Source organism: Engraulis encrasicolus, chromosome 4 (assembly GCF_034702125.1).
Source record: "Engraulis encrasicolus isolate BLACKSEA-1 chromosome 4, IST_EnEncr_1.0, whole genome shotgun sequence".
In the NCBI taxonomy this organism is placed as follows: domain Eukaryota; kingdom Metazoa; phylum Chordata; class Actinopteri; order Clupeiformes; family Engraulidae; genus Engraulis; species Engraulis encrasicolus.
Genome location: NC_085860.1, coordinates 3,813,891 through 3,839,566, shown reverse-complemented (window position 1 = coordinate 3,839,566; position 25,676 = coordinate 3,813,891). Strand labels below are relative to the sequence as shown.

The window sequence follows — 25,676 nt, the reverse complement described above, 5'->3', positions numbered from 1 at the left end:
ACCTAGTCAAAAGCATAGGCTCCCATTAGTGGATAGATGTAGTCGAATGTTTCTACTGAGTGAGCATGTGACATCTAAACTGGTGCATTTGTTTTTTAACAAACATACTGACATGATTCTCTTAGTTCATTTCAGGTGTAGAGTAAAGTAAAGAAAACAGGTACCTGCCCACAGGACATGTTTAGGAATTCCTCATGGGATCTAACTTGTAGTGGAACCTGAGGTCTCCTGAACATGTGTGGACATGTTTTTTTTGGATCAACAAGCATTTTCTTTTACTGACACAACACTGATTGGGAACTGATTGCAATGTTATAAACAATGTTTATAGAAATTCAAGTGCATGTCATTAAATGCACAGTTGCTCTTCCGAGTAGGCTAATTAACTTGATGAACGTGACTGAATTGGGCATGATGCATGCTTTTTGGTAATGCTGGCCTCATTGAAGAATGTTTACAACTACCTCAGACAATATTGGAAAAGGTCTGCTCCACCCTAGTCTATGGGCTCTTGTGTTCCGACTTCTACTCTAAAATAGTATCCAAGCTCCACCTGGATTGAGACCACCACTCGCATCGAAGATAACACACCTTGGCCCTTGTCAGCAAAATGGTTGGACTGAAGCTTCCTGTTGATGTAGCATTAATGCCATATTAACAACCAGGACCGTAACCAGACATTTTCAAATACTGCGGTCAAATACTGTGGTCAAATACTGTGTGCTGTACTGCATACTGTACATTTAGAATGCCTCAAACACTTCAGTCAAACTCTTGAGTTTTCATTAATCACTGCCTTAAGGATAAATGGGGGTGGTGTATAGACTGAATGTATCATTGTTGATCATATATCGATTTTCATCAATAGATACATTTTACATTACTGAAAAAAATACAGAGGACATGACCTCTGTGTCCTCAATGGTAGTTACGGCCATATTAACATACGGTAAGCACCATCACCCTTATTGAGCTGTAAAATGTGTCCAGTTTGTTTCTCAGCCACAGTTATCCATCTCTTGTTTGCTTCCTCTGCTCCGCCCCTTTCTCTGCCGGGTGGGATGGCCAGAGCTGACCTTCCAGTACCCCATCCCCCCCCCTCCCAACCCCATTCAAATCCACACACACACACACACCCTCAACAACCCCCACCCCAACCCCCCCCCATCACTCGCCCCACCTTGCAGGACTTCTCTTCCCACTTCACATAGCCATCCTCGCTCCATTCAGCTTTGTTCTGCAATCCCCTTTGCGACACGACGGACGGACAACACAGCTCTGAAAAATGTCCTGGACGCACCCAGCGCTTCTGGCTTTGCTTGCCGTGCTTGTCGCTTTGACCTGTGAGTATGAGCCCTTTCGACTCAGGGCCCCACACACAACCACTGGAGGAGTTTAGGTGGATGAAGATGCTCTCGGCAAAACAAAAAAAAGTGGATTTGCTTGGAGTGTGGTAACTGGACAGTAATCTGTCGACCTCTTTTTTCTCTTCCTTTGCAGTTGTATTTTGTTAGGTCAGATGTAATGAGTACTGGATTTACCACTGAATTGTCTATTAATGTCAAATGCCTATACCAATCTCCATGGTCTACATGTATGTGACTTTCACAGTGTCCAATGGGGCTAACAGCGCAGCTGTGTCTGATGACAAGACAGACGGCAAGGCGAATACTCCTCAAGGTGACAAAGAAAATGGAAACTTAAAAAAAGTTTTCTTTCCTTCAGTGCAAAGTATATTATCCAGCAGCTTTTCATATCTTCCATCATTTTTCTCACCATCTTCCTGCTGCTCTCCTTATAGGGGCATTGAAGAGGATCTTCATGCCAGAGTCAGATGCTTCCACCTTCTTCAGGCGCAGAAGCAGGAGGGATGTGAAGTCTCAGGATGAGCTCAATGGTGAGCATTATTGTTTTCCATAAATTGTGTCATTTCTGGTTAGTTGTGAGGTCGGTTAGAAGATGACAGGCAGCAACATTTTGTAATTATGTGATATAACCAACAGTGTTTTTCTTCCTTCTCTATGAATGTTGTGTTTTGTTCAAAATGAGGAAATTGAATAATCTCAGAGAGACTGAGAGAGAGAGAGAGAGAGAGAGAGAGAGAGAGAGAGAGAGAGAGAGAGAGAGAGAGAGAGAGAGAGAGAGGAAGTTAATAAGCTGGAAGGAGAGCTGCATGGGGCTCCACAGGTGCCTTTCCTGCTGGACTGCTGCCTTGAGCCAGAGCAAGAATGCACCAGGGCAGCAGCTCTGCACGCACAGGCAGGAGCCACAGGCCAGCATGGAGCAACCACAACCAGCTCTTCCCTCTATATTTCTCTGTCTCTGTCTCTCTCTCTCTCTCTATCGGCCTGTCTGTCTCCGACAGTCTGTCTGTCTCTCTATCTGTAAGTCTCTCTCTTATTCTCTCCCCATCGGTCTGTCTGTCAGTCTATCTGTCTATTTCTGAGTGTGTGTCTGTGTCTCTCGCTCGCTCTCTCTCTCCGCTCCCCCCCCCCTCGACGGTCTGTCTGTCTGTCTGTCTGTCTGTCTGTCTGTCTGTCTGTCTGCTCCCCCTCTCACTTTCTGTCTCTCTCTCTCTCTCCTCCTACAACAGGTCAGATTGACACATAACAGAGAATGGCAGCACAGCCTCATTACTATCTAACTGCTAAGCACCAAACTGACAAGCCCTCAGAATTCATTTAACGTGACTTAATGTGTTGATTTAACATTAATGCGAACAATGCCACCCAGTGGTAAACACAAGAGTTACAATTAGGAAAAAAAGACCCTATGCAGTTTACTCTACTGTAGACCTATGAAATAAAACTTGAAAAAAGGTTGCAGCTCATTGTGTGGGAGCCACATAGGAAGTCAGTGGGTCTGCAACTGTGAAGCTCCTATTGAGCTTGTGTGAATGGTTGGAGCGGAGCGGTGTTTGGGAAGAGAGGAGCTGGCTGTGGTAGGCATCTGGTTACATAAAGTGTGTTTACCTTTGAGGCCTCGTGCCAGGCATCCCAGCTACAGCAGCCACTCGGCTGGCAGACGAACACAGCCAAATATTTGATCTACGGTAGGCTTTGGAGCACCACAGTGGTTGGTTACAGTTAATCGGCAAATGATGTGTAAAAGTTTCCTCCATCTTCACTTGGATGCTTGGGCTTGCATGCAATCCTGTCAGGACTTGTTTTCTCTGAGGAGGCATTTTCAGGTGGACCCGTTTTAAGAGTCTTTTAAAGATGACCTGTTGCAAGGTCATCTTGACCTGAAGGTTTGACCTAACCAGGGAAGGTCAAAGTTTATTTGCGTTGAGCATAAACCATGCATGTGTATCCTCAGGGCACACATTTTTACATTATTTTAGCCCCTTTGTACAGAGCCTATGTTATAACCTTATTGCCACCAAATTAGTAATGACTAAGTCTTAATGTGTTACATAAGGCTCTCAGTAATGTCATAACAATGTTATTACGATGTAGTTGAGTCTTTCAGCAAAGACTGAAGAGGCTGGTGGGCGTATCTACGCTAAGACTAGAGGCTACAATACATTTCCAATGATCTGAGTGGTCACTGTCATTTGAATGCGAAAGCAGTCTGGCATGGGGTTTTGAGTCAAGATGGATATAGAATTATGACGTAGAAGTGGACAGGAATTATTGGTATTGTAATGCTTAAGTGCTCTCTCTTTCTCTCCCTCTCTCTCTCTCTCTCTCTCTCTGCAGCTGAGCAGAGGCTGAGGTTGGCTGCGGATGAGCGCAAGAGGGAATACCACGAAAACCAACGAAGCAAATTTGAGAATTACGCTGAGGAGGAAGGAGACGGTAAGTCTTGCCACTTGGCAAAGACCAAAAACGTATTTGTGATGCTGTTGTCATGTCATGTTAGATCTGGTGATGATAGGGTTGTAAAGCCAGTAGAGATGTTTATGAAGATTCTCACTCATTCAGGTCATATATGCCAAAAGAGTCCAATTGTTTCAGGGGATTCGCCTAATAGATCCCCTTTCCAGAGATAAGCACCCTGTGATTCCCTCTTCAGAATTAGAACCAAAGCAGTCTAGTCAGAGGAACAGGTGAAACCTCTTTCAAGCCACAAAGACAAAGTCCAGTTTCCCACAACTACATTCTTTTGGCAGCGATTTTTAAATAGCTTCAGTCCATTTAATTAATTAAAAAAATGCTAATATGGGGGCACTGTGGCGCAGCACGCTAAGCCCCCCACATTTGGACTTGCATGCCCAGCCCTACCCATAGGTCTGTGGCCCTACCCCATATCTCTCTCCTACTCATTTCCTGTCTCCTCTCACACTGTCCTGTCATGATAAGGGCCCCATAAACATACTTACAAAAAGATTTAAAAAGATAATGCTAATATGGGGCTGCTGTGGTGCAGCTCGTAAGCCCCCCACCAGAGGTGGAAAGTAACTAATTACTTTACTCGCGTTACTGTAATTGAGTAGCTTTTTTGTGTACTTGTACTTTTTAAACTACTTTTTAAAATTTGTAATTTTACTTTTACTTAAGTAAATTTTCTTTCGAGTAATGTACTTCGGTACATTTTACAGCACAGGCGTTACTGAGTAAAAAATAAAAAAAACCTCTAGAATTCTAGCCTAATTTATAAAGAGTTGGCGCGTGCGACCTCTCACTGAAACGCTGATGGCTGACATGGAGGCTGATGATGGAGATTCACTTAACTCAGAGGAGATCAACATAGCTGTTCTTCCTCTAACCCAGTGCACCCCTTGCACATCTAGAGGCAAAAGACGCTGATTGTTAAAAAGTAACTTTTTACTTTTACTCAAAGTACATTTTAAATTATTTACTTTTTACTTGAGTAGATTTTTTGACTGGTAAATTTACTCGTACTTGAGTACATTTTCAACAGAGTAACAGTACTTGTACTTGAGTACAATATTTTAGTACTCTTTCCACCTCTGCCCCCCACATAGGGCTTGCATGCCCATGGGGTCCCAGGTTCGAATCCGGCCGGAGTAATTGCCCAATCTCACCCTATACCTCTCCCCCACTGGTTTCCTCTCTCCATCTTCAACTGTCCTTTCTCCATCTTCAACTGTCCGGTGCTGTCCTTCAACTGCCCTCCCCCAAAAAAACCTGAAAAATATAGTGCTAATATTTTTTTTAAGATTTAAAGATAATTAAGATAACTTTTGACCCATGACCTTACAGAGCAGGAAGAGAAAGGCCGCGAGAGCACCGAGCAGTGGAGAGAGTTCCACTACGACGGCATGCACCCCTCCTACGAGTACAACCGCCACACGGTCTGAGGAGTGATGACGACAGCAGAGGGCACAACACTACATACAGAGGCCACTAACTCAGAACTGGGCCATGGATAAAGACAGAGATGGAAGCAATCATAAGAAATCACAATCTTATAAAGTATAGGTTACGTCTAATAAACTAACATCCCATAACCGTCAGGTTTTAAAAAGGTTGTATGTACTGTAATACAATGTATTCTTTTGTAGTGGATGGTTAGGAACTAAAACATGGAACACTACCTTTTTCAGTACTACTTAGATGTGTTTTGTTTTTCCAGTGCTGATTTCTTGTTTTCAGATTGGTTAGCAGTTGTTCTTCTGGCTTCTCTTTGTGACATATATATATACACCTGTATATATACTGTATATATATATAACAAAATATATAGGCTATGCAATAACAATGTTATCTGGAACTTCTTTCATGGATGCATATGATGCTGTTGTCTGGCGTATTTTATGTGCAATGCGGTATTATGGCACAAAGGTTTCAAATAAACCTTTCTTTAAACCAATAGTTTAATTCTTCGGGGCCATTAATAACACACAAGGTCAGTCGAAACCATACGCTGATCCCCATGGACATGGCTGGGTGTTTTTCACAAATCCACAAAACTGACAAGGTAAGGTATGCAATTATATAAAACTGCTTTAGAGAGAACAAAAACAAAAACAGAAATGTACAGTATGCATGACAAGGCATAAGCCTACGCTCTATGCATAATGATATTGCACACACCTGCACACCCAAACTGCCAATGCATGAAAGTGTGAAAGTGTGTGATGTCAATTCAAATTCCCATATGAAAATGTACCTCTGGGATCACACAGTTTCAGCTTTATGTAAATTAAAGCACAACAAAATACTTTGGGATCGGAATTCTATTAAGTTCAAACTCATTATATAATTTGTGTGGAAAAACCCGAGTTCATTTTCTGCACCACAGAGATGTGCATAGTCTTCTCTTCCATCTGTCATTTCGCAGACGGTGGGAACGCTTCTAGACAGAACCACCCTTGTGCTACACAGCCGCACATCCTGTGATTTGAAGGAGCGGAGCGGCACATAGATGCTAAATTCAAAGCTCACGTATGAAGGCCCACTAACCAATACTGTACTGGAGCCAAAAGGACTTAACTATTTATTTTCAGATCCTCTCCTTTCTAAAAAAAAATCTTTATCATAAAAAACAGAAACAGAACTAAGCAAATTTGGTGAAAGCTCCAACCCAACATTTCACACTGCACACACAAACGCATACATACAGGCACGCACCTAGACGCAAATGAAGACCACAGAAACAGAGATGTGTACATAGGTAGGACAGGTAAGATTTATTTGGAAGAAAATATAACCAATTTATCTTTGGTAATGGGACATACTTGACGTGATTGTCCAAAAGCATTGTTATGACCACATAACAATACAGTAGTACATCACTGTTATTAAGCACTCTACGACACTTTACAGAAGTTACAAGGGTGTTGTTGCTCCACATGATAGTTAGGTCACTATAACCACTTGGGCTATCGGCCATGACAGGAACATTGACAAGCGTTTAATCGTCTTCTTTTATTGGCACCTGACTCACCACAATGGCAATCATTTAAAATACAAAGGCAAAAAAACATTCAAAGAGTGCCCCATTCTTTTACAATACATTACACAATGGAGCAGTGTGTGCAAATACATTTGAGTTGCTGGTCATAAAGATTGCAGGAGTGAATGGGTTAGTTAGTTTGCTAGGCATCCAAAGACTGTCGAGTTGACTTGAGAGGTACAGGAAGATGTAGTGCTGGTTTCTCACATGGCCAAAGCAGCCAACTCAAGTGTCTCAATGATAAATCAACACATTCAAAGCAAGAGGGGAAAATAATGCATGGGGCTTTCTTCCTGTAATCATTTCAACATAGAAATACAATGATGTATTACAGACTTGTGACTTGTGTGATTGGCTGTATGTGTACAACCAAATGTCAATCGAACAGAGAATTCTACTGGGCCAGGTGAAAAAAAATGAGTAAAATAAAAGTACTGCAGTTTACTTGAAATGAGATCCTTTCCTTTCTCCAAAGTCACACTGTCTGCTCACATACTAGTAGCATAAGATACACTTCATACAACACACTTCCAAAAGAGGTTAAATATTTTATGAATGTTTGACTTTTTTATTCAAAACCTACAAATCAGAGGAACCAATTCACCCTGCATAAGACTGACACAATTTACTTTAAGACATCCATGTTGGACTTTTTCAGTGTGTACTTTTCACCGATGAAACGACACAGTTCTTCCTACCTGTCCACAGAATAGTACATGTTTATTGAAACCACAATATAGAGATATTCTTTTGTGCAAATCACCTGGTTACAGCCATTAAAATGATTCTTTGCGAAAATAATGTTACATCTTCAGTTACAAATACCAGCCATTGAAAAGTACATCAATCTGAACCACCCACCAACTTCCCAACTGAAGAACCTGGTCATATAGTACAAACAAACACAGACCATTTTTTACCCACTGCAAACCCACATTAGATAGTATCGCAAGTGTGTCCATTACTTTGGGGCCGTTAACGATTTACTTGAGATTTAGCAGATGCCCAATTCTGAATTAATGAAATCAGATGCTTAATACAACATCTGCATCATGAACTACCGGTTGTGACATTTTCGTGAAAGTTTATTATTCTGTCCTGAAAATGCAAATGAAGTATTTTATCACCAAGATGGCTGTAGGTCAACAAGGCTATATGAGGATTTCAAATTAATCACAACTCCTTAATGTAAACAAGTGTCTGCCAATGATTATTAATTTATAAACGAAAGCTCTGCGGTGCCCGAATAAAACCAATTCAACCAATCAGAGTTGTGGTTGTGGAACTAACAAAATTCCTGAGTGCACATGGGATAAAACCTGTAGATGCCAACTTATTAAAGAGAGAGAGAGAGAGAGAGAGGAAAACGAATGCATGGTGTGTAATATGAAACCCATTCCAATAATATCCTAAGAACTATCCTAAGAAGTAACATTGTCACAAATAAAATTGTACTGAATACAGAACATCTAACAGAAAAACCAGATGCAGTAAAACGTCAGTCTCTCCTTTTAGAGAAATGGGCATACAAACGTAATAACAAGACCAAGTAAAGCATCGTAGCTTCACACTAGGTATACCATATGTCATATGCCGATCCATAAAACACCATTAGAAAAAATAAGTACATTGCCTCAAATATTCAATGTTCTTGCCCTCAATTATGTGGACCAATTGAGTGAAACAGATGCTTATCCTGTAAACACGTCATGAAATTCAACTCTATTTTTTTGTACAACTGCTGATGATACGTAACTGAACCAGAAAAAAATAGTTTGATGATGTGTGAAAAAATGCAACAATTGCTACAAGATATATGTCTGATATCAATTTGTTTTCAAACTGTTTTAGACCACCTCTCAAAACTCCCCACTCTTTCTCTTGCGGCAAAAAAACAATACAGTTTCACAGCAGCTTGTAGTTGTTATACACAAGTGGAAATAACATGATGGGCTCTCTCTGACATGTGCAAACCCAGCCAACTCATCTCTGGTGCTCCCCCTTCCTTCAAGAAGAGACCAGCAGAACGACTGGAAATAAGGCCAACTCTGTGGGTCAGCTTCTCACCCCTATCCATACCACCCACCAACTTATCCATCCACACACCCACCAACCAGCCTCCTCCACGCTGAAGAAGACCCCTTCTCATCCTGCTCCAGCAGACAAAAGCGAACTCCGACCTCCGACACCATAAACCAACAGCTGTCCTCCATAAAACATGGACCCTGGGCAGAAAGTAGAACAAGTACAAGTGGGAGAGTGGGAAGATGAGTGCCCGTTGCCTGGCGACGTTCCTCAGGCGGTCGCGGCCTCCTGGCAGCCCTCCCCGAGGCTCTGCTGTCATTTGTTGTTGCCGGTGTGGATGGTGGTGACGGTGGAGGGCCGGGGCTGACGGGGCTCGGTCGAGCCGGCGCAGGAGGGGCTGCTGCTGGACTCCATGCTGCAGGCGCTGGCTGGAGAGGCTGCTGGAGACAAAGAAGAGGGGTCTCTAATGTGGGTGTTGCAACCAACTGGCTGTAGCCTCTTACTGCAGATGGGCCAAGTCTACTCAACTACATCATGACAACATTGTTATGGCAATGCAGAGAGTCTTAAGCAACCGATTAAGACTTGGTCATTACCACTTTGGGGACAATAAGGTTATAAAAGAGGCTCAGCGCTAAGGGGTTAAAGCAATACTAAGAGATTTTGGTTCTCCGATCACCCTACAGATTGAAAACTAAATTCTCCATCGCCACTGGGCAATTATGCAGCTGGTTAAGGAGTCAGACTTGTAAATTCCATGGCAAATACTGATAGGTAGCTGTAGCTGAGGGTACTGAATGAGCAGCTGTCTCCCCCATCCTCCCCCCAGGTCTGATCTGATGAACCCTGAGCGTGGCAGCGTCCCTCCACACTGCTCCCCTGGGGTGCCAGTCAGGCTATCACCTACTACAGTACACTAGGTTAAGCAGAGATACAATTTCACTGTGCAAGGTGGTGACTATTTGTAATCACAATGACAGGGAATTTATTTCACTCTAAACCTGTTTAGTGTGATTACAGCCCATGGAGGGCGCCAAACTGCTGCAAGTCGAAACTTTGGAAATATTATTTTAAGGTTGAAAGAGCAAGTTAGTTTTGGATCGTAATGACACAAATTCATTCTCCCAGGCCACAGAATAGTACATTTACATGAAACCGCAATATAGAGATATTCTGTGTATGCAGTGGTAGCATAGAGTACAAGGAGATCAAAGCAACTTAAGCCACACAGGCCCAAAACTACAAAGACAAATTTGGATGTAAATGGTCAATTTAAAGTCAAAATTTGAGTAAAATGAGTAAAGGACCGAAGACTCATTTTCATTAGGTTAAAGCACCCAAGACATAACACCACATGCACTGTACCTTCTTTGTGAATGATGGAGGAGCAGTCAACAGACTGGCTCTTGATTGGTCCAGAGGTGGGGCTCTGCAGCCAATGGCCGGTGGCGTCCACGCTGTGGTTCAGGCTGCTGCTGAGGTGCAGGCGGCGCATGTGGCGGATCACGGCGGTGGCATTGAAGGCTTGCTGTGGGGCGGAGCATTACATTACAATTGCATAAGACTGCAGCTGGTACTATATTCCTTCACTGACTTAGCATGACTACTTTAACAAAATGCAATGCAAATAGTACAAAGTGTGGTAACTCTGTAAACACAGACAGAAAATTGCTTTTACAATGACCATGTTGCCAAGTCAAACGTGTTGATTAAAAATAAACATCATTATTGCACCAACATTTCTTTTCTTTCTTTTTGAAATTGAAATGAACATCTTGTTTTCGAGACGGCCCTCAAAGTACAAACACAACACATACTGTATCCACACAGACTCAAGCTCTTCCTCACTATCACCGACCCCACATTTCCCATCTCTAGCCAAAAAGATGTGCTGTGCAAGTTAACATCATGGATGAAAAGCAAGCAAGCAACAAGGTACCACGTTAAAACGAACAAATAAATACACATGTCAACATGTTCATACATGTGTATGCATGCAATCAAAATATATGCAACCACAACCATATGTGAGGACACATCTAAGTCTATACAATTTGTAGCTGTACATCCACATACACATACACAGTGACATAATGAAAAAGAATGACAATATAGAGAATGTAGAGAAGAGGGTACATGTCATACACTGCTGAAACATTGGTCACATGATTGAATGTAGTTCAAAAGGGATACTTTAAAAGAAGGAAAATATGATATGGACCGTAGCCTCTTACTGTAGATGGGGTCGCCGGCAGACCTATTCAGTATTTGCTGAAAATACTGAACTACGGTACATCATAACAACATTGCTATGACAGTACAGAGAGCCTTAAGTAACAGATTAAGACATAGCCATTACAATTTTGGTGAGTGTGACAGTGAGGTTATAACATAGGCTCTGCGCTAAGGGGTTAAAGATCAAGGTAGGCTGTTCCAATCAGAAGGGGCCTTAAATCTTTTGATATTGATGTTAGTTACTAAAAAGTAGTTAAGTGTTTGCTTGGAGCTCATATTAAACGCATAATGAATGAATTAAATTACATAACCTGAACCGACATGATCTATTGTGAAGAACATGAAGGGAGCCAGTTGGCCACCTACCCTCCATTTGCTCTTTGCAAAGTTCTTCTTCATCTGCCGACTGACAGATTCATGGATGTTCTTGGAAAGCGCGGTATCTCCAGCTATCCTGAAAAACAGAACAGGTGTGAGTGTTCAACCATGTATCACTTTTCTCACAGGGCCTGTGTTGTTTTTGCCATATTCAGACTTTTTCTGCGTCCTCTACCGTCCTTGCAATAACATCTTGTAGTTATGTACCAATAAAGGTGAGCCAGTAATAACATGGCTTTTTCAGTAACGAGAGGGCAAAAGTGACTGATAAACTGTTAAATATATAAAGTAATAGAACGTACTGTTTCAAGGTCACAAAAAGGTAGCCTGGTTCAGGTAGCGTGTGTAGCTCTGCTCCACCAGGGGGCGCCAAAGCTACACACACCGTCTGGTGCGAGCCAGGCTAACAAAAAGGGGCCCAACTCACCATGGGTGCACCAGAGCTTCTTCACAAGTGAAACGCTTTTCTGGGTCCTTCTGCATCAAATTACCGATGAAATCTTTAGCTGCAAGTCACAAGAGGATACACCGTATGCTAAGTGAACATTCCCCCTTTCACTTTCTCTACAAAACACGCATACACACACACACACACACACACACACACACACACACACACACACACACACACACACACACACACACACACACACACACACACACACACACACACACACACACACACACACACACACACACACACACACACACACACTTTACCTGAGTCTGAGATATCATCCCAATATGGTGCATCAAATTCGTATTCTGCCTTTAAAATCTGCTCAAACAACTTGGAGTCGTTCTCGTCATAAAATGGAGGATAGCCACACAATCTGCAATGAAGTGAATAGTGTTCATTTTTTTTACCAACTTCAGTATTCAGTCACATCACAATACTATTATACAGGACATGGGTCAGTGACGTCTTAGCAGGTCAGGGCGGCGCAAAGAAAGTCACTGTCACTTTTGTATGGACTTTTGTTTGTTTGTTTGTTTGTTTTGTTTTTAGTGGACTATCTAAGAAGCATATTTATTGCAACATATCAACCACCAATTACTAATTCATTTATGGGCATTAGACGCTGCTGCGCCACTTGACGTCTAAGCCCAGAAAAACGTCTTTGACTCACATACAGTTTATAAAGGAATCAGTGAAAGGATGGAAGCATGTATACATGACTGAAAAATCAGCAAGGGCTACTCACAATATATAGGCAATGACTCCAATAGACCAGCAGTCCACTGCCTTACCGTAGGGTTTCTGGGCTAAAACCTCAGGGGCTTTTACAGGAAAAAAACACAAAAGACACAATACAACTCAGCAGCTTCTATATGGGACATAGTTTTTTTAAAAGCTACAAAGTCACTGTGTCAGCATTTTCCGTGATGGTGAGCATGCCCACAATTGACAAAAGGAAAAGTGCATAGCTTGATCCTAACATACAAATGTACCAGTGCATCTAAAAAACAGAGCACAACAGAGGCACCCAGAGTCTGAACTGTGAATGGCATGACTTAAGGGTGTGCATTCCAATATGCGACCTTGTTTCCTCCACTTGTGATTGTGGCCTCGCCCCACCTCCTGGCCCCCGTGGAAGAAACAATAACGTTTCCCAGCTGTCAGGCCTAGCCACAACATTTTTTGGGGGGACTGTTCTTCAATCACCATCCCAATTGCAAATGCGAAAATTACTTTACAATTGAGCTTTTGCTAGACATTGAAATATAATGCTGTTGCCAGTGATGTCATCATGACATATTACTTCCTGGTATGAGGCCACAAGCACAAGGACGCAAGGTCAAAAATTGGAACGCACACAAGATGTTACAGAAGGCATGGCCCCTACTGAGACTTGGCACGAATAAGGGTGATCAAAATATACATACAGAACATAGTTCAAATTACAAGAGGTACTAGGTGGCATTTGACTGAGGCATTAACACCCAGTACCAACCCCCAAGACAAATATAGCACCATCAGGGAGGTAACAACATATTGATTTAATTAATGGAGACTGTAACATAAAAGTAGTTCCCTCTATTACTAAAAGGTAACTGACATTTATCCAAATGCAGCAGAGCAGAGGCAGTGAGCCAGTTTGATTCTTGCCAGGACTCTCTGGAAGATGTGACGTGTCTCAATGGGACCTTCCCGATTGAACATGAGATAAATAAAAATAAAATAATATCTGGCATAAAATAAAAATAAAATAAAATAAAATCTGGCAGGCGACCTTACCTACATATCCAGGGGTCCCACAAGCCGTAGACATGACATCTGAACTCTCGATCTTTGACAGGCCGAAATCACTTATCATGATCTTGGACTCGTCATCGTCACTGAAGTACAGCAGGTTCTCTGGCTGCAAAAACAGGAAGGCTAATTGAGAAATACAGCACACCTGTTACTGTATTATTACAGCACACCTGTTACTGTATTACCTGTAAAAACAGGAAGGCTAATTGAGTAATACAGCACATCTGTTACTGTATTACCTGTGAAGAAAACTGGACATACAAGTCATTCTGTAATATGCCTGTCATCAATCAAAAATATGTGTTGCCTAGTTCACAAAACTTCAGGAGTGTTTTCCCACAACCATTCAAGTATTCCTTTTGACTTCATATTTTACATTTGCGTGTACATGTGGTCCATCTGATGTATTCATGCCGGGCTGGCATGTTTGGGTAAAAGAAAACGGCAATGGTTGGGTTTTTCTGAAAATGCATGGCCATATGAATCTATAGAATTTTGTTCAAATTGGGTGGGATTTTGTGCCTCGAGGCGGTTTTGGGGCATTTATTGGACTGGAAACCTTCAGTGACATCTGGCAACCCTGCCTGAGACGTCTGAGGCCCATACTGTACTGCCTTGAGATCCTGGTGGACGATGTATAACGTTTATTATGTCTGTTAAATACATTCTTAAAGTTTCCTTTGTTTCAGACATGTTAAAGTTTCACTGTATCTTTTCCCAGACATGTTTCGACGGTGAAACTTCCCATAAAAAGGAATGTGGGGGAAAAAAACGGAACAGAGACCGACAAGAGGAATGAAGAAAAAAACCATGCAAGAAATCTCAAATCAGCAATTACAGACTATTGAAGAAGGGAAAATCATAATGGACTGGGACAATGCAAAAATCATACAGCAAGAGAACAACAGGTATCACCATTGGATTAAGGAGTCAGTTGAGATCAGAAAGCACAGCCCAACCACCATGAACAGGGATGAGATAGCATATATGCTCTCTCACACCTGGACCACCATCCTGAGGTCACAACTCCAACGTTGCATTCACACCAACGGCGTGGACATCCACAGTACGTCCACAGAACGTGTCCGTTATCAGTCCGACACTGTTAGAATACATGAAAACAAATCATGCCTTGCACATAGGAGCACGGTGTAAGCGTGGCGCATGTCCGTCCCGTCTGGATATGTCCGCATTGCTCCTTGAAAATAGAACTCAAGTCTATTTTCCTGCGCAGACGTCCGCGTTCAACGTGCGGGCTCCATTGAAAATGAATGGCTGCTGCCCGCGGATAGAACGTGGACGTTGACTGTGCAGTGTCCAAGGCAGCCCGCGAACCTCTCGGACTCGCACTGCTCACGGAAACGTTAAGGAAACGTGCCGTCCCTGTGTGCATGTACCGTAACAGCAAAAGGTGTGACCAACCTGTCAATATTGACATGAAGGTCACGCCTCCACAACAGCAGCTGATTTTAAAGCACGTCACACATCAGCATCCAAGTGACCCTCTGATTAAGACGGAAGTTTCACCGTCGTTTCATATGTCAGGTAAAAGATAAGACATGTCTGAAACAAAGGACACTTTAAGAACTGATGCCCATGTCTATATTACCTTGAGATCCCTGTGGACGATGCCCATGTCCATTACCTTGAGATCCCTGTGGACGATGCCCATGTCCATTACCTTGAGATCCCTGTGGAGGATGCCCATGTCTACAGTATTACCTTGAGATCCCTGTGGACGATGCCCATGTCTACAGTATTACCTTGAGATCCCTGTGGACGATGCCCATGTCTACAGTATTACCTTGAGATCCCTGTGGACGATGCCCATGTCTACAGTATTACCTTGAGATCCCTGTGGACGATGCCCATGTCTACAGTATTACCTTGAGATCCCTGTGGACGATGCCCATGTCTATATTACCTTGAGGTCCCTGTGGACGATGCCCATGTCTATATTACCTTGAGGTCCCTGTGGACGATGCCCATGTCTATATTACCTTGAGGTCCCTGTGGACGATGCCCATGTCTAGATTACCTTGAGATCCCTGTGGACGATGCCCATGTCGTGAAGGTAGTTGACGGCGTCCAGGACCTGCTTGATGAGTGTGCTGGCATCCTGCTCCGTGTAGAAGCCCCGCTCAACAATGCGATCAAACAGCTCCCCTCCGGACACTCTGGTGAAATAATGAAACAATTTGTTGTTAATTACGTCATTTAGGGATCTATTATTCCTGCAGTCATTGAACTTGTATGTGATTTGCTACTGTAGTCAGACTTTATTTCACAGTATGAACACAAGACATACACTCTGGGTTCATGATGACACTATGTCCCTTGGCAAAGAGTGGAACAATAACAGATGCAGACATTGGCAAGCCGATGCAAAGACAAAAGTGGCAATAAAAACAAGAGAACAAACCATCCAACTATGCAGGAATATTTGACTGAATACTGTTTGCAAGTACTTTTCAACGGGATAGTACACAATGCCCAAAGTGTCCAATGTTCAGAGCACTTAGGTTAGTTGTGTGTGTGTGTGTGTGTGCGTGCGTGTGTGCGTGCGTGCGTGCGTGCGTGCGTGCGTGCGTGTGTGTGTGAGAGAGATTGTCAATGTCTTATTTAAATGTTTTTAGTTAAACTGCACATTGGAGACTGGCCAAACACAATTTCAAACTTCTGCTAACCCTGTTTCATAGATTTGTGACAATAAAGTACTCTTGACTTGACTTGACTTGACTTACAACTGCATGATGAGGTAAAGGTGATGAGAGCTTTCATAGATGTCCTCCAGGGCCACAATGTTCTCATGCTTGATCCTGTAAGGACGACAACAACACAAATTCCATTCATGTTTTTCAACAGGATGATTATGTCATACCGACTTCTGACAGACATTTTACTACATACACCCCTCTCCTTTCTTTGAGTAATACTGGATAATAATCACAATAGACATCAGAGATGAATCTGCAAAATAATGCAATAACGAATATAAACATTGTGTACAACAGTGAAAGATTTGGCTGTCATGGCCCAGTAAATTTCAAACAAGCATGAACATGGCTACAAGTTAAAATGATGTCAAGTTGTTAAAAAACGTGGTACGTTCTAAGGTATGCTCAAAAGCCATAAGGATGTGTTGAGCACAAATGTTGCATTGTGCTTCACAACATCAGGCCATAACCACACCCACAGGTTTCCAGTCATATTACTGAAGTTTCCTTTCCTGGACAAGGACAGGAGGGAATACAGTTTCCACAGTAGAAGCTGCTCTGAAAAGGTTGAATCTCAACGCGGTGACCATAAAAGCTAATAAATAACAGCCGGGCGTCACTCATTCCATTTCACACCCCTTATTTGTGCAAATTTCCTCTTCTTAGACGAATGGATCCAACAATCTGCCACCAAGAGATTAGGCAGCACAGAAATGAAATTCCTTCAAGAAGCCGTGACAAGAACAAGGTCCCCATTAAAAATGGGCCTCCTATGCCCCTGCACTGCCATTGCTTGCCACTAGATGGTGCTGCCCATCCCATTGTGATTTTCTGAAGCGGCACTGCTCAAGGAGCAGCATCACTTCACAGCTCTCACGTCTCGCCGCATCTCTGTCCCCCTCTCCGTCTCTGAAACTCCTGTCTCTGTCACCATGGCAACGCTGGGGGCGTTAAACGAACATGCACGCACGAGGAAGAGAGAGAATCAGAGAGAGAGAGCCAGTAAGCGGGAGGCAGGCTAAGGCCAAAGTGGAGGAGGGTGGGTGGTGCGTGTGAGGGCGGGCAGACGGTTGGATGGCCGTGTGAAGGAGCCTCTGAGGGCCTTGGGGACCTGCAGATGATGATGATGATGATGGCTCTGGGGGAGCGACAGGTGCGATGAGATGAGATGAGATGAGGGGGCTGGGAAAACAGTGGAGTCACGGGGGCCTTAGTCATACAAGTACATACGCTGCCCTCCGCAAGGAGATGAAGTGGCACGCCTACAGGGTCTAATGAGAACCACCAGCAGCAACCACCACCAGCAACAACCACCACCGATTGCCAGAGAAAAAAAAAGGGCTCAATTAGTCTGAGGACCCTTTCCAACAGCACCTGTGCTTAGAATCGTTCTAAACCCTCCATTCTTTTTACAGTTACGAGAAAGAAAAGATTCTGTTCAATTAGTCTTAGGGCCCCTGGCTAGGTGTCCTTTAGAAAGGTCATAACTCTCTCCTTGCTTCAAAAGATGCATTTCACTGTGCATTTGGGGTGCAGATGAAGGGAATTCTGTTATTTCATGCCAGGAGTTTCATTTACCACAGGGTGAATTGCAACAGTGGATCTATCCAGATGTAAGACACTTTGAACTCTCCTCAGGGAATGCACGTTGATGACACTGATCTCCTTGTCTCTGTGCAAGAAACCTTCTAAGCGAACTGAGGAGGGATCACCACTTTTTAACACCATGTCAATGTTCAAACAGTATTCCACAGTGTGTGAATTAAAGCAGTGAATCTACCCAGATGCAACACATCTTAGTAGAGAGAACACTATTTTTAATACCACCTCAGTGTCCATATTCTACTGTGTGAATTAGCGTGTGAATTTGAAGTCTATCTAACCAGGTGCAACATATTTTAAACCCTCCTGAGGTGATGAGTTGTTGATGCCTCTAATTTCTCTTTCTGAGCAAACACTTTCATTCCATATACCAAATATACTGTACATATTTATCTACCTTTGCGATGGAATTCTCTTTTCCGATTGGCTGATGGGGTGACCATTAATTCAATGGAACCGGTCAGGCGTCAAGCGTGCGTGTAAGTTAGACGCACATAGAATCTTCGTTTGGAATACCGACGGTATCTAAGGGATAACGCTGTAGGATCCATGCACATCATCTACGGAAAATTAAATAATCACAAGGTCTGCATTCCAAACGAAGATTTTAGACACGGCTAACTTAGTCGCACACTTGATGCGATGCGTCTATCTTGCTCACAAGATTCTGGTGTATACTGTATATATATATATGCCCATATTCTACTGTGTGCGCGATAATAGCAGTGAATCTAGCCAGGTTTATCACATTTTTTAAAGGTGAACAAAAAGGTTCCTCAGTTAATGAATGCTGATGCCTTTGATCTCTCTGTGCGAATGCCTACTTTCAGACCAAACTGAGGCAACAGTATTTTGAATGCCATGTCCACACTCCACTGTGTTTGAATTAGAGTCGTGAATGTACCAAGGCCTAACACATTTTCAGGTAATGAGTGTCGATGCCTCTGATCCCTCCTTGCCTCTGTGCAGGCGCCTACTTTCTGAGAGAATGGAGGGAATACTATTTTTAACACTGCGCCCATATTCCCTTGTGTGTGTGAATAACAGAAGTGAATCTAACTTGGTGCTACACATTTAAACCTTCCTCAGGTATTGTGTCTGAACACGTTTTTGACCTTTATTTTTTCAGTTGAATCTTTTTAGGATGAAGCGCAGACACTTGTCTGATGTAAACACATTCCCTCTCTTTTTGGACTGAATGATCTCGATGCCTCTGAGCTCTGCGTCTCTGTGTGAGCACCTACTTTCTGAGCTAATACCATGTCAATTTCTATGCTTGTGCATTACAACAGGGAAGCTACCCAGCTGAAATTCATTTCCAGGTCATAATCAGTGTGTCGATGACTGTGATCTCTCTCTCTCTCTCTCTCTTTCTCTCTCTCTCTCTCTCTCTCTCTCTCTCTCTGAGAGAGTCAACTTCCCGAGCACCTCCATATTTCTGGTACATATTCTACTGTGTGTGAATTACAGCAGCTACACAGGTGGAATAAATTGTGGAATAAATTGTCAGGTAATGAGTGCATTGATGCCTGTGATCTCCATGCATGTGTGAGTGGGTGAGCTACAGATACAGCTTCTTATTATCCATGCCCACATTCTACAGTGTGAATCCTGCCAGGTGTAATACTTAGTACATGTTCAGGTAATGAGTGGACGGATGCCTCCGATTTCCATGTCTCTGTGGGTGAGTCAGTGAGCACTTACTTTCTGAGCACCTGTGTATTTTTTAATATCACATCTACTGTATATAGTATTTCACTGTGTGTGAATTACAACAGTGAAGCTACCCAGGTGTAATACATTTTCAGGTAATGATGAGTGGGTTGATGCCTGTGATCTCCAGGTCTGTGTGTGTGTGTGTGTGTGTGTGTGTGTGTGTGTGTGTGTGTGTGTGTGTGTGTGTGTGTGTGTGTGTGTGTGTGTGTGTGTGTGTGTGTGTGTGTGTGTGTGTGTGTGTGTGTGATCACCTACTTTCTGAGCACGGCGATCTCATTCTCAATGCTGCTCTCCTTCCCCCTCAGAGCCTTCTTGGGGATACACTTGACGGCGTAGCGATCCCCCGTGGCCCTCTCCTTTGCCAACACCACTTCAGAAAACGCCCCGCTGCAACAAAGAGAGAGAGAGAGAGAGAGAGAGAGAGAGAGAGAGAGAGAGAGAGAGAGAGGGGGAGAGAGAGAGAAACAAAGAAACAAAGAAATAAAGAGAAAGATAGATAGAGAGGGAGATGAGAGAAAGTGAGAGATGAGATGAGATGATGACTCACCGTGTGGCATAAATATGCATTGTTATTGGATGTCTTATGCAACCGCCCCCACAGTCGTGAATACAACACACACACACACACACACACACACACACACACACACACACACACACACACACACACACACACACACACACACACACACACACACACACACACACACACACACACACACAGACACGAACCAGAGTTACAAGACAACTCTCCCTGGCAGCAATAAAAATGTCCCTCTTCCTTTTGAGTTGTTGATCTAGGTACCTAGAGTTGGCATTTTGCTTAAAGTTCATTGCAATGTAATGTGCAATGTGCACAGAAAGGACAGCGGAAGTAGAGTTTTGAGAGTTTGCTGTGGTTTGATTGTTATTTTGTTGTTGTTCTTTACAGGCATTTTTATCAAACATCTTCTATGAGTCATGGTATGTATAGCATAGTATAGTATGATTCATCCACATCATGGCAGACAATACAGCTAAGTGGTAAGCAACAGGACTTATATTTGGTTTATGAAGGTATTCTACCGTTCATCCAAAAAGTTTATTTAGTTCTGGCCAAGTGGATGAAAGATAAATGCATTTACGCGCCAAAAAGATAAACGTGTCCAGGAAGTGTAATGCAGTTTCATGCAATGCAAAATGTTTGCCATATTGATACAAAATATTGTATCAAAAATATTGTATCAAAATGTTTGCCATATTGATACAATATCTGGCTAAGAGTCAATAGATAGCAACACCGTTTGAAATGAGTGACTGGCGAATTCGTCCAAAAATAATATCAAGATATTGATGCAAAATATTTCAATATCTGGCTAAGAGTGAATAGATAGCAACATCGTTTGAAATGAGTGACTGCCGAAATCGTCCAAAAATAATATCAAGATATCTCTGTGGCCGTCTTAATAGCCTGGAAGAATCTATTTGCTGATGAAAAATCAACATCAGAAGTGAGTGCAAACACACACGGGTCAGCTTTAATGTTCCCTCAGTACCTCATATCGCGCAAGGCCCTTTGTACCTTTTGCCATCCGAATGCACACGATTAGAGAGCCTGATCACATAGGCCTACAGCACATGCCTGATGACGTCTGCTGCGAGATATCATCTGTCATTTTACGAGATAGCTTTGTCCCTTTACTTCCTCTTCCCTGACTTCATTCAACACCCCACACAATAACAGACAGCAAACAAACATCTAGCATATTAACTCCCGGAAACAAAAAAAACCCCACTCACAAACCCACTCCTTCCTCAAACATACAAACAGTTTGTCACATTGGTAAAATGTGGTAGCCGAGCCTTGAAAGACGTAAGCGCTCCTGTCAAAAAAGTCCTTCCATGTTACATCTGGAGTCTGGACTGGATGTTCTTGAAGGGCTTTGTTCTCGTCACCAGACAACTGGCCAAACAGTACATTTCACCCCTCCCACTAGTTATCATTTTCCAATGTCATGACCAAAGGCATTGGGTAACATAAGATGCACATCTCAAATTTCAATGTTCACTCTGACCCCTCCTATCACAAATCTTGTCTGAATTCAGCCACTCCAAACCCCTCTGTATGTATGAAATTAGTACTGGGTAGGGAGGTCAACAATTAATCGATTAAATCAACTTTAGTCGATTTAATCGTTTAATGATTAATTTCACTCGACTGGTGAGAGACCCAGGTGAAATGGGAATTACGAAATGGGTGTGAAGAGGACTGTGAAGACTGGGAACATTTCAATCACCTTTGCATTAAAGAATATGAATAGAAATTCATTCAAATGTAGCATTTTTTCTCATTTTTATTTTTTTATTTTTAGAATTTTCATTTTTTTTGGTGGGGGCGGGGATTAAGATTTGAGGAAAATGCAGCTCATCAATTAATCATAAGTCAATTGATAAGGTCAATCAACTAACAATAAATTAATTAATCGATAACTTGCATCCCTAGTACTGGGCCATATGACAAAACCATATTAATATGAGGAACATGGAAGAAGAAGATCAGGAAGAGGAAACTAATGACACATACACATCCTCTCAATCCCCCTTTCCCTATCCTTTCTTCATCTCATATACACATCCTCTCTTTCCCCCTTTTCCTCTCTCTCCCCTCTTCATCTCATATACAACAATAGCATCACCATGCCCACCATGCTGCTGTGCTGTGTGGTGGCTCTATCAAAGTGAATGGAGGCAATCAAGTCTCTGTGGAGGTTTGCCAAACAGATGCACGGTAGGAGCTAAGCTCAGACTGGTCTCTCGAAATCCCCTGCTCAAGCCTTGTGTGTGTGTGTGTGTGTGTGTGTGTGTGTGTGTGTGTGTGTGTGTGTGTGTGTGTGTGTGTGTGTGTGTGTGTGGGTGTGTGGGTGTGTGTCCTTAGGGAGACCCCCCCCCCCCACACACACACACACACCCTTAGTCCTAGTAACACACTCATTCACTCGGTAAACAAAAATATCACCTCAAAAAGCCTAGCTTCATTTACATGAGACCATGTGACGAGAGTCTCTGTCAGCTCTTCAATGATGTCCAGTATGTATTTAAAAGCATCAGGTTGTCCTTTCACACAACAGATGATAACCACTCCATGCATTGTGTTTGAAATGGAAATGGGGTCTATAAATAAATATGAAGAGACGTGTGTGTGTGTGTGTGTGTGTGTGTGTGTGTGTGTGTGTGTGTGTGTGTGTGTGTGTGTGTGTGTGTGTGTGTGTGTGTGTGTGTGTGTGTAAATCCACAGAACAAAAGGCTTGATTAATTGCTGGCAGGTCATTACGGTCTCCCCATACCCAAGTCATCCGGGTCAGTTCAGATGAGGCCTGCTGACATCAGCAGTTAGAACACACCTCCAATCCGTCTTAATCCAGATTAAATCCACATGCATGCCACATGTTTATCCTGGTGACTGATCTTCAATCAAGCAAAACACCACCCTGCATTACAGATGAGCTCACACAGTGAAGAGGAATCCCCTGATCTGCCAACACCACTGCAGAGCATGCACTGATGACCAACAATTCTGAATTCAATGAATGGATTTATGTTTCATAATGACATGTCATTCATGAATTAAATATGCAAGGACACTTATCTGAAGCACTGTAACTGCAAATTCACACCAGTGTTTTTTTTCCTGGCATCGGCGCAAAAAAGTTAAGCAACAACTGTGACTTGGAAACAGAACCCCCAGCGGATTCTTTCCGCCCCATGCCGCTGACTGCTACGTGTGATCCAGGCGTAATTGTTGGCATTGTATATTCTACTTTATTTAGCCTAGTTAGCAAAGAGGTTAATGGATTAGAGTTCAGTCAATCCATACATGACTGTAGAGTATGTGATAATGCCCAACATTGGACACTAATCATATACCTATAATAATATAATTTATTAGCAAATTAAACAATAACTTTGTGTCATGTTGAAAGGGGCAGCCATGGCCTAGTGGTTAGAAAGTTGGTCTTTCAATCTAGGGGTTGCAGATTCGAATCCCACCTGACCTCTCCTTACATCTCCATCCATGGCTGAAGTGCCTAAGGCACCTAACCCCACATTGCTCCAGGTACTGTAACCAACACCCAGAAAAATAATAACCGTAAGTCGCTTTGGATAAATGAAAGCGTCAGCTAAGTGTAATGTAATGTAATAATGTTTGGTTGGGTATCATCACATTAGCCGCCGATCATCAGAGTGCGATCCTCTTGTTTACATTCTTTCTGCCTTTTAAGAGATGTACGCGCCGCGCCGCTGTGCATGATCTACTTCTTGCTCTTAGGTGACCCTGCTTCACTCCTCCTGCGGTAGCCGCTCCGCTTTGATGTGGGACAGCCCTGAATTCATCACAGGATCAGGGGAGATAAACACACTACTGTACTGCTGCAGCTGAGGACCTGCCTGGCTGGCCTGCAGACCAAGACCAAGACCAGACAGACAGAGACAGACAGACAGACAGACAGACAGACAGACAGACAGACAGACAGACAGACACAGGCAGAAAGATACAGACTCCTGCTATGAGACACAGATACAAACACAGGACCATGCTATGAGACATGGTTGCGCGTATGCATAAAAGTTGATATTTTTTAACCGGTTTACATATCATATCAAGGTCTGGTGCTACCAATTTACGCTCCACCAGAGGGTAATGTGGCCCCTGAAAATGAGTGAGATCCCCTCATCAATTGTGAGTAAGATGGATGGGAAAGCCAACTCATTCATCCGAAAGTGGTTGGCGCTGCCACGGTGCCTGTCTGAAGCCGGACTTTTTGGAAAAAACGCGCTGCAGCTACCTCTCAAGTCACTTCAGCTAGGCTACATGCAGGAGAAAGCTAGGTTGGTCCTCAAACTTAGGGAGTCCACAGACAAGTCTGTAAGCAATGCCAACGCCAAGGTGTCGACAGGCCGCAAGTGGAAGGCCCAGTTCGAGGTCATCCAAGCCATCAGCCGGCTCCAACATCAAGAGATCATGGGCAGAGTCCAGGTAGAGAGGGCAGGCCTAGGACGGGGAGATGCACCACGCTTCTGGTCCAAGGCCAACCAAAAGGAAAGGAAGGAGATGGTGGTGGCGGAGGTGACAAGGATGGAGGACGACCGGTACAAAATCAAAGCCGTGTCGCAGGGACGGAAAGGAAGCTGGACGACCTGGGAGGGAATTACAAATAGGAACATCAGCTGGGCATATGTGTGGAGGATCCCACAGGCAAGACTAAGCTTCCTCATCCGCTGAACTTACGACACGCTTCCCTGCCCTCAGAACCTCCACCAGTGGTTCGGAAGTGAAGAATGTTGCGCACTCTGCAATGCCCCCAATGCAAGCCTCCAGCACATCGTGTCAGGCTGTAAGATCGCGCTTTCACAGGGCCGCTATAGGTGGCGCCATGACCAAGTCCTGAGGAAGCTAGCCGAAGTGCTGGAGGAAAACACCACCACCTCCAGAGGATTTCACCACCTTTATTGCAGACGGAGGGGTCAGCAGAAGCATCAGGCCAAGGAAACCATCAAGGCCATTCACCCCTGACCAGGAATGGAGCATGAGAGTCGACCTTGACAGGAAGCTTCAGTTCCCTATGGAGATCACCACCACATCCCTCCGACCAGACATTGTTGTGTGGTCAGCTAAGGCAAGAACAGCGTTCCTCATCGAACTAACGGAGCCTATGAAGGAGGGAATTGAGGCTGCCTTTGAACGTAAGAGGGCCAAGTACTCAGAGCTGGCTGCTGAGTGCAGGAGGCTGGCTGGATGACCACCATCTACCCAGTAGAGGTCGGCTGTCGAGGCTTCATAGGTTTGTCAACCACACGCCTCCTGAGGGACGTGGGACTCACCGGAGGAAGGCTCAGGAAGGTAA

The 25,676-nt window shown here is 43.4% G+C and overlaps 2 protein-coding genes across 3 annotated transcripts in view; one reads left to right on the top strand and one right to left on the bottom strand.

The window, feature by feature from the left end:
• Positions 1–1,188: 1,188 nt before the first annotated feature.
• ucmab (upper zone of growth plate and cartilage matrix associated b) lies at positions 1,189–5,737 on the top strand. Its single transcript, XM_063196551.1, has 5 exons — positions 1,189–1,343; positions 1,612–1,680; positions 1,802–1,897; positions 3,702–3,800; positions 5,169–5,737. Exons 1-5 carry the CDS (start codon positions 1,286–1,288, stop codon positions 5,264–5,266), a joined length of 420 nt encoding a protein of 139 aa, XP_063052621.1. The 5' UTR covers positions 1,189–1,285; the 3' UTR covers positions 5,267–5,737.
• An 834-nt stretch (positions 5,738–6,571) lies between these two features.
• The window catches only part of camk1db (calcium/calmodulin-dependent protein kinase 1Db), a 37,245-nt gene continuing 18,140 nt past the window's right edge, over positions 6,572–25,676 (bottom strand). The window contains exons 2-11 of one of the 2 annotated variants that reach the window (XM_063196549.1): positions 20,050–20,181; positions 16,504–16,578; positions 15,798–15,936; positions 13,742–13,865; positions 12,708–12,783; positions 12,223–12,335; positions 11,930–12,008; positions 11,491–11,578; positions 10,255–10,417; positions 6,572–9,329 (exon numbers count right to left, since the gene is read on the bottom strand). In XM_063196549.1, coding sequence (XP_063052619.1) covers positions 9,205–9,329; positions 10,255–10,417; positions 11,491–11,578; positions 11,930–12,008; positions 12,223–12,335; positions 12,708–12,783; positions 13,742–13,865; positions 15,798–15,936; positions 16,504–16,578; positions 20,050–20,181 — 1,114 coding nt within the window. In that variant the 3' untranslated portion in view covers positions 6,572–9,204. The remainder of the gene's footprint in view (positions 9,330–10,254; positions 10,418–11,490; positions 11,579–11,929; positions 12,009–12,222; positions 12,336–12,707; positions 12,784–13,741; positions 13,866–15,797; positions 15,937–16,503; positions 16,579–20,049; positions 20,182–25,676) is intronic. The other variant, XM_063196550.1, reaches the window with a different exon arrangement.